This window comes from Durotheca rogersii, assembly GCF_024521655.1.
Source record: "Durotheca rogersii strain YMJ 92031201 chromosome Unknown GGS23scaffold_7, whole genome shotgun sequence".
NCBI classification, from domain to species: Eukaryota; Fungi; Ascomycota; class Sordariomycetes; order Xylariales; family Xylariaceae; genus Durotheca; species Durotheca rogersii.
This window is the reverse complement of record NW_026251238.1, coordinates 507,917-516,281: the sequence shown is the minus strand read 5'-3', so window position 1 is coordinate 516,281 and position 8,365 is coordinate 507,917. Positions and strand designations below refer to the sequence as shown.

Below are 8,365 nucleotides of genomic sequence, written 5' to 3'. Positions count from 1 at the left end.
GTTCGTATTAGATGCTATACCGGCATCGCATCGCGATCATACCTCTCTCCCGCTCCGCCGTGGTATTGGGCTACGACACGGCGCCGTACTAGGCGGCCTCACCTGTACCTACGCTTGCGGCGCTTTACACCCTCGGCCCGCCCGTATTCGGCTGCGTCCGCATGGTGACGAAGGGCGGCGATGAGACCAAGTCCGGATCGACCTCACCTCTGGGCTTCGGCGGCTGCTGGCTCTTCGCGTTCGCTTCCCTGTTCAGCCTGAGGCTCTCCCTATCCGACGGAGTTAGCAGAGTGCTGTGTGAACGGGGGATGGAAGGGGTAGGGGTAGGGTAGAGGGGGGTGTTTACTTGCCTGTAAGCCTCGCGCAATGCCGACTTCTTCTTTCTGAACTCGAAGACCAGCGGCTTGCTGTGGTGGACGTGCTGCTGGCAGATCTCCTCGGCCTTCCTCGCGTCCTTGCACTCCTGGCAGTTCTCGTGATCCGCCACGACCGGCGGCCGCTTCGTGACGCCCGGACACGGCACTCCGTTCTCGACGGCGAAGCACGGCGTGTGGACTTGCTGGTGGCCCCACTCCTTCTGGCACTCGTAGCAGTGGAACCATTGCTCGTTCTCCCAGCACATCTTGCCCCCGGTTTCCCTTACGTCTGTCTAGTTATATGGAAAATGGTATTAGCTGGGTTTAGCACACGTGGGGGATCCGATATATTCCTCGCGAATTCGTACCCTACAGCTAATGAGGACTAGTGGTTGCTGGCCGAGCGATCATAAGGGGGAGGGATCTTATAAACCTGCCACAGGCGTTTTTGTATAACAATGCCATTATTCTGAGATGGGAAGCCGCGTTGATAACATCAAAGACTCTGAGCACAAGAGAGCTGCACCTAGTAGAAGGAATATCAAGGAACTTGTTCAAGTTGCTTTCATTCATGATAGCCCACGCAAGAACATTCACTGGCCGTGCAGATCGTCCTTGGTCAGGAATGTTTCATCCAACAATAACCCCTCTTGTGCATTTCCTATTGTGACTTGACCTTGCCGAGGTCACCCTTGCAATTGCTCTGCGTTGATTCACCAAACCAGTCTTTATCAAGAGCGTGATAGTGAAAGACTTAGCTACAGACTCTACCGGCTTCAGAGGATATACCTGCGAAGCTGTCCAAAGACCTTGGGCCTATGATAGGTGTGACGACACAGTGACAGTACCCGCACAAGTCATCAGTCATAGACATCACAGTTTAGAGATATATGATGATTATTTACTAAGGACTTGGTAGAGCGTCGTTAGGGTGATTCTAGCCAGGGGGCAATAGTTACCGGGGCTTAGATCTTTACACCTCTAGCACAACCTACTGGTAACTATGGTAACCTCTCTCTCAGAGAAGGCAGCTCATCGTCCAGTGACTGTTCTTTGCCAGACGGCATCCTACTCCACCATGGACCAACCAACCTACCCGTGAGCCAATTTGGTTCTCTTTGTCTGTCACGTCTCTGCTAGCCACCCGAGCTCCCGTCCCAAAGGCCATTGATTCTCTGACAACGCCCCATACAAAGACTCCAAGGCCCAGCTACGGATAAAGAGGGACGTAACGCGAGATAAAACCGGCACAGCGGCCAACGACAACATACCCATTGACAGCGTCATTTCGATCTCAACTCCATCGCACCACACCACCGAACCGCAACTTACCACCAGTATCGCAACGCCGACCGACAAGATGCCCCGACGCCACATCTCGTACATGAGCCACAGCAGCGCGCTCCCCTCGCCGCTGCCATCGACGTCGCTATCCGCGAGCGAGACAGGAGCCGCCGGGGCGGACGAGGGGGGGCAGGGCGGAGGCCGCGACTGGCTCGCGGCCGCGCAGGCGGGCCTGCGGCGGGACCTCGAGACGTCGCGGATGGAGCTGGAGCTGGTGCGGGACGCGCTGGCGGAGCTCGACGCCGGCCTTGCCGGGGAGCAAGACGGAGAGAACGGCAGGCGGACGGAGCAGGAAGAGAAGGCGCCGGGAGGGGACGGCGAGGAGGGCCCGGCCGCCAGCCTCGGCCAGCTCCGGGACCGCCGCGCCCTCGTCCAGTCCTGCCACGAGTACGCCGGCTCCCGGGCCCTCATGCTGGGCGACCGCCTGCGCCAGGTACAGTACTGGGTGGACGGCCGGCGCGAGGGCCGCGAGGTGCCCGGCGGCGCGCCGGAGGAGTAAGTTTTTTTTTTTTCTTTCCATACGCCCCTTTCTCTCTCTCCCTTTCCCCCTTTTCCTATTTTACCCTCCCCTCCCCCCTGTCGTAGTACGGCCTCCCGATCGCCCGGCCTCTTTTTCTTTGCTGTCGTCCTTTTCCTTACCTAAGCAGAAGCTAACGAGGCGACGCCGGTTACAGGTGGCACGCGGTCGACGAGGAGTGGCGGCGGTGGCTCGGCGAGCAGGCGGCCGCGGTGCGGGTGGCCGGCGACGCCGACAACGACGACGACGGCGAGCCGTCGTCAGCGTGCGCCCGCGACGCCGCGGGCGGCGAGGCCGTGCGGCTCTGGGGCCCGCTGCTCGTCGTGCTCGCGAGTTGCGCGAACTGAAGTGCTGGGAGCTTCCCCCCCTCCCCCCCAATCGCCCACACATATTGCTAGATGCCTACCAGCCGGTGCCGTGGGGGCCAGGACGTCAGGTTCGGCGAGGTGGACATCCGCAAGTGTCCATACATATGTTGGTAGGGTGGCAGTGCCACGGGGCAGACAGACGAGGTTCGATCCAAGGACGAGCACCAGCCGGAAGCAGCCATCTCTGCCCGCTGGAAATCTGATCGTGGTTTGCGCATCTTGGCTGCACGCTGGCCCCTGCTTTCGCCGCTGCGGGTGGGTGACAGGCGCGACTACTCGTATGCTGCCTGGCTCGTATGGAGGGCGGGCGGCTTAAGCAAGACTGGTCTGTCGGTGTTCGGAATGGGTAAGTGAGGCGAGACATGTACATACGTAGACGTAGAGAGACGTAGGGACAGAGAGATGCAGAGAGGGGGGAGGCAACGGGAGCGGGGCAAGCGAACTCCCCGATAGGATCAGACGCCAGTACGAATAGGAGTTGCGGATGTACCGTCGAGTATACCATGGTAATATATCCCAATGCTGTGAATGGCTCCTGCAGGGTCTCAACCCTCTGCAAAGACCTCGCTTTGGAGGTTGGGAAGGGGGGGTGAGAAGAGCCATAGTGACGGGGTGGGAGGGCTGACCTGACCTCGCCTCCTTGCTGACGACGACCAATCGCACCGCGCGCGCTGGCACGAGCGGGACTGTGCAGGCCGGCAGGGCCGGCAGGGCCGTCGCGTTCGACGACGGCGACGACGACGACGACGACAATGGTCAGACTCGCCCGAACCGGTGCTGGCTCTCGCGATAGAGGCAAGGCGACGTGCAAAGTCACATATCCATGCCGCGTTTGCCTCAGGTGGCTAGATAGCCTGCCTGGTCGGGCTCGGGCTTCAGGGAAGACAGATCACATGTCATGATGCCACCTAGTTCTCCGAGCCGGGCCAACCCCTTCTGTCAGACTACCCTTATAGTAGGGGTCGGAGCTGAGCTAGGCTCGGTGAGGCTTTTCTCTCCGGAGGACCCGTACTGCGTGGGCGAGGGCAACTTGACGAGATCCTGTCGTGTGACCCTATGTACCTACGCGCGGGAGTGCATACAGACCTACAAGTCGTCGCGGCTGGCCCTCGGCCCTCCCCTACGCTCTTCAGCCCTATCGAAGCCTTCGAATAGAAGTCTGGGGCGCTGGCGGCGATCACCTGTATACTTACCCGAGGCCCCGTTACGGGATGTCATAGGACATAAGCTCGAGAACTCGCTGGTACGGGCCGGGAGTATTAAGGGGGGAGGAGGGGTGGCGGTGGAAATCTTACCTACCTACTCCTGCAAAGCTGCGGCATCTGTGTACGCGTCGAGGACGGTGAGTGGTTAGGCAGTGGGTAAACGCCTCCTACTTCTAAGCTGAGATCCTCATGAGAAAATCATATCATCGTTAGGCCAGCCGGGAATGACTGGACGTGCCCATCGACAAGTTTTCTTGTTCGATTTCTGACCGCACTGCCTGTTTCGGTTCCTTGACGTTTAGCCCATTTCATCTTGTTTGCCCGTGAGGCTATATTGGACTCGTGCAATCGGGGGACCCACGCCCTTGAGACACCCCAGGTTTCCCGCTGCCTAAACGTTACGGTCCCTTCTTCACAGTACGGGCCTCCTCTCCGGACGGTAGATAAGATGCCTACGTCGGCCATGTGCCCCAGCGCCTGTGTAAGCTGGGAAAATTGGGTAGCATCGTGGGCTCGCGTGGTGGTGTTGTGTCCCCCGCAAGTCTTATCAACCACGGCGGCCAATGGCCACGGTGAGCGTTACGTACGAGAAAGCGAGAGGGAATAAACTGTGACAGAACGCCAACACGGATAAAAATTCCAACTGGACCCTACGTAGCACGCAGATAGAGAAAAAGGCTGCCGGGGATACCCTGACGGGGGACCCGGCTCCTCTCTCCTCCTTCGGCGAGAATACGTGGAGAAGGAGGCAGCAGGGCAGGGGGCCACGACGTCTCACGGGCCACACCGAACGTGCTTCAGGATTGCTACCGCAGTCCTGGGTCTCGTTTTTATTTCCTCTTATCTCGGGGACCCAACGAGAGCGCGTATGGGGGGGGGAAAGCGTCTATCACCGTCGCAGAAGGAGTGCGGATGGTTTGTCGTGGGAAGCAGCAGCAACAGGAGCAGGCCCGAGGCTCGGGTTGGCCGAGACAACGGGGGGCCACATGCGTCTGGGCGTTGATATCGGCAAAATACAGGTAGAGTTAGGCAGCTCAGCCAATGATTCTGCGGGGGATTTCCCCCTGAGGGTGTAGCCAGTCTGGGCGGACGGCGGCGGACAGGGGCCTGCTGGCCCAATTAGCGCGCTGGCAGGGTTTATGATGAGATGACAAGGCGCCCCGAGGTTGGGAGCAGCTGGACTGAGTCGCGCCCCGTACGTACCGCGGATAGCTAAGGGCGGACGGGTTAGAGAATACTTATCGCATATTAAATCATGCGGCGTTTGGTCGATTCTTCTCTCGGTAGCGGGATCGACTGGCACGCGGCTTAGCAGAACTGCTTGGTCTTAGTAGTCTCTCGACAAGAGCGGGCCAAGAGCGCTACGACGAACGCCGCGGTCGAGGAATTGTTCTGGAACGATACTACGTTACGTATGGCGGCACGTGTGACCGTGACTCTCTTTATTTCTCTCTGTATTGTCCTACGCATGGCGGGTATGGCCGTTATTATGTAGGTATAGTAGATGTGTGTGTAGCATCTCACGTACTCCAGACAGGTACCTAAGGTATGTAGGCAGGCATAAGCATCTCAAACGTCATGGACTGCTTTCCCCTCTCCCTGCGCTACGGTAGCAGACACGAGTACCTAGTGTGTTCACATGATACTGCGTCGTCATGATCGTCACCATGATCACCCGTGAGAGGTAGACCGCGCTAGCTGCGCTCGATTCCATGCCTTTTCCCTAATCGATCTGCTAGAGATTACTATACGCGTCCTTGGATAGGTGCAGAAGAGGGGCTCTCGGTCTAGGAAACGGGCCATTTCGTCGTCAATGCATAACGGGGCGCGTTTTAGATGGTTCGAGTGAACCTTCGAGACCCGGACTCTCGAGGCTTCGGGCGAACGTTCGTATGTGTCACAGACGACTAACGCTTACGTAGAATGGGGAACGAGCCGGTAGGTATAGTATTCGTGTGGGCATCATGCATGTTGGATGGAGAGAGAGAGAGTCTTTGCCCGAACTTGATTGACGCGCGGGCATTTCTTAGGTACTTGGTTATCTTCGCGAACACCGGTTACCCACGGTTCTGACCACACACCATACCACGAGTTGGAGGAGGGACTCAGCTGTAAAGATGAGGCTCGGTGCTGAAGGTGGTGTACTCTCGATGCCGTGGCGTGGGGACGGTCCCCGTATCTGCTCCAAGGGATACGCATACACATGCCTACCACTCGTATGGCGGTATGTACACATACACACAACCACGTAGGTATCTCTACATGCGATATACATGTGTGTCCCGACGAAAGGCACGGCGCGCGGCGATGGAAATAATATGCCTAGGCAGATTCAGAGGGGGAGGGGAGGGGGGTTCTAGAATGATTCCGTACGTTGGCCGTGTTTCCGTCTTCATCTGTGACGCCGGCTCGCTACTATCTCTAATTGATTGTCTGCATTGGGCGTGCTAATAATCCGTAATGTCTATCCGTCTAGTCTGGTTGCGGAAGGTAAGCGGGAGGGAGAGAATGTGAAGCTATCGCGCGCGTATAGTCGTTCTTGGACGAGATTCTCCCGTCTCGGCCTGGGTGTTGGTAGGCATGGGGCCGTGGTAGGGGGCCGTGGTAGGGGGCCGTGGTAGAGGATGTCCGTAATCTCATTGGCATCGTAAAATAAGACGTAAAGTGATCGATCATGGCTGGGCGCTGCACGGGCGACATTTCCCGGGCTCGGACGGGTGACGTGAGAGCAGCCATTGGGGGAGTAGGGAGTGGTGAACGAGCCCTGTAACCTCATTGCGAACCAGGAAGACTTTCTTCGCTTCCGCAACGACTCCTCCAGAGGCGCGTCCGGCTATTTGCCATCCCATTTTTGCCCCCTCCGGCCTCCTCTATTATTATCCAAATCACCAATATTGCATGGTCTTGGCATGATAGCGAGTTCGCGTTTACCGGGACTTTTATTGGAGGAACTCAGGGTGTTGCTGCGGTGCAGGCATTCCCTTCTCTTGGTAACTCTGCGTGTTTACTCTTCTCTCTTCCCCTTACCCAGGGAATCAATCCCCTGCCTCCTAGTCAAATCAAGCAACAGAAAAAAAGAAGAAACGATGAGAGAGAGAGAGAGAGGATGCAACTCGACAGCTTAGTAACATTGCCTATCCGTGTGGCACGTTGGCTTGAGGGTCCAGACGATACCAAGATCTCGGCACAGCAAAAACGACTTGGTCTCGTAAGCCTTAGCAGGGGCCGGGGGTGTGGGCCAGTTTTTATTTTATATTGGTGAAGGTCGCAACCGAGAAGAGAAGGTCGAATTTCTGTGCCCCGCGGGACCGTAGCCGCTGCGGGTTTTACTGGTCCCATTGGGATCCTCGGGCTCAACTCGGTGGGAGGAGAGAGGCGATGCTTGACGAGCGAAAACGGGGACCACGTTCCCTTCTTATCGTGCTAGTATTGCAGTGTTCTAATAGCTACAAGTAATAGATATTAGCGATATATCAAATACTTGTTATTTTACGTCGGTATATCCGCACATGTAACAGTTTAGCAAACGACAGTCACCGGTAGGCGTGTCGAGTTTTGTCACCGGCGTGCTCTGCTGTCCAAAGGTCGGCAGGTAGGTGTTGGTCGATGTAGTTACAATGCCTACCTACCTAGGCAAGGCATGGCGCTGCTGCAGCGCTGAGAGAAGACGGCGACATGCATACATACACACATAGTTCTTCTCGGCAGGGGACATAAACAACGAACCAAGCAAGAAACACCCCCTTCCGCGCACCCCTTCCGCCCATACTAACATCTACGTATGGGTGTGTGTCGAGTATTGCGTGCGCGTCGGGGGCGCGGAGAGGCCAGCAGAGACGCTAGACGATAACGGCTCTGGCATTCTCGGTCCTTTTTGTTTAGCTCGCCCCCCCTAAAATCTTAAATTAACCGCTGGACCAACCCATCCATCCTGCTTTGGGGAAGGGGGGTGGACGAGCTCGTGAGAGAGAAAGCGAGCGGTTCAGCAGCCGGGCGTTGGTAAGATGATGATGGTCGACGACGCATTGCATACTCCGTACATACCTAGACGCACCTACATAATGTCTGCCTATTACATATCTGCGTAGTATGAAGTAGGTAGGTAGGTAGGTTAGAAGGCCCTCCCTCGCCGTACCGTGCGAGGATGGGCGCTCTCCACTTCCTTCGGGCCCCCTTCCCCTCCCCCAACGGGCCTTGGCAGTCTGGAGAACCATCGTCGAATGAGGCAAGTGGGCGGGTGGTATGGTATGGGACGGGCGGAGGGCACCTAAAGGGAAAAGGCGCGCCCACTTCCCAAACCCAGAGCTGCCTCACAAAGGACACACTATAGTATACTGCCTACGTAGGTAAGATTCTCGCGAGTGGATAAATTTAGGTCTCTCGAAGAGCTACCGTCGACATGGACGCCGATGTATACACCTACTGGGTACCCAATCCCATTTCGAGTCTTTCTTCCTTCGCCTCTGGGGGGTGGGGGGAAGGCGAGTTTGCTCTGCTCTGCTTGCCTCCGCGTATTTTATGCGTATCTCCGGGTCTCCATTTTTTACGATGGATTCGAAGAGGAACAGAGAGGGA

The 8,365-nt window shown here is 57.1% G+C and overlaps 3 protein-coding genes across 3 annotated transcripts; 1 reads left to right on the top strand and 2 right to left on the bottom strand.

Annotated features, from left to right (window-relative positions):
* Window positions 1–124: 124 nt before the first annotated feature.
* Window positions 125–622, bottom strand: GGS23DRAFT_595777 (uncharacterized protein; the record flags this gene model as incomplete). The annotated part of the gene is made up of 2 exons (XM_051518368.1): window positions 125–269; window positions 375–622. The coding sequence occupies 2 exons, from the start codon at window positions 620–622 to the stop codon at window positions 125–127; spliced, it is 393 nt and encodes a 130-aa protein (XP_051372840.1).
* A 1,094-nt stretch (window positions 623–1,716) lies between these two features.
* On the top strand, window positions 1,717–2,564 carry GGS23DRAFT_595776 (uncharacterized protein; the record flags this gene model as incomplete). The annotated part of the gene is made up of 2 exons (XM_051518367.1): window positions 1,717–2,195; window positions 2,375–2,564. The coding sequence occupies 2 exons, from the start codon at window positions 1,717–1,719 to the stop codon at window positions 2,562–2,564; spliced, it is 669 nt and encodes a 222-aa protein (XP_051372839.1).
* A 32-nt stretch (window positions 2,565–2,596) lies between these two features.
* Window positions 2,597–3,559, bottom strand: GGS23DRAFT_483929 (uncharacterized protein). The gene is made up of 2 exons (XM_051514330.1): window positions 2,958–3,559; window positions 2,597–2,868 (listed from the first exon to the last, which is right to left on the bottom strand). Exons 1-2 carry the CDS (start codon window positions 3,186–3,188, stop codon window positions 2,650–2,652), a joined length of 450 nt encoding a protein of 149 aa, XP_051372838.1. The 5' UTR covers window positions 3,189–3,559; the 3' UTR covers window positions 2,597–2,649.
* Between the last annotated feature and the right edge of the window lie 4,806 nt (window positions 3,560–8,365).

Excerpts from the sequence above, each read along its gene's own strand:
- GGS23DRAFT_483929 (XM_051514330.1), bottom strand. The coding sequence starts at position 3,188 with ATGGCTCTTCTCACCCCCCCTTCCCAACCTCCAAAGCGAGGTCTTTGC. Across the intron at positions 2,869-2,957 it reads CTACGTCTCTCTACGTCTAC|CATACGAGTAGTCGCGCCTG; the intron begins GTATGTACATGT and ends CGAGCCAGGCAG.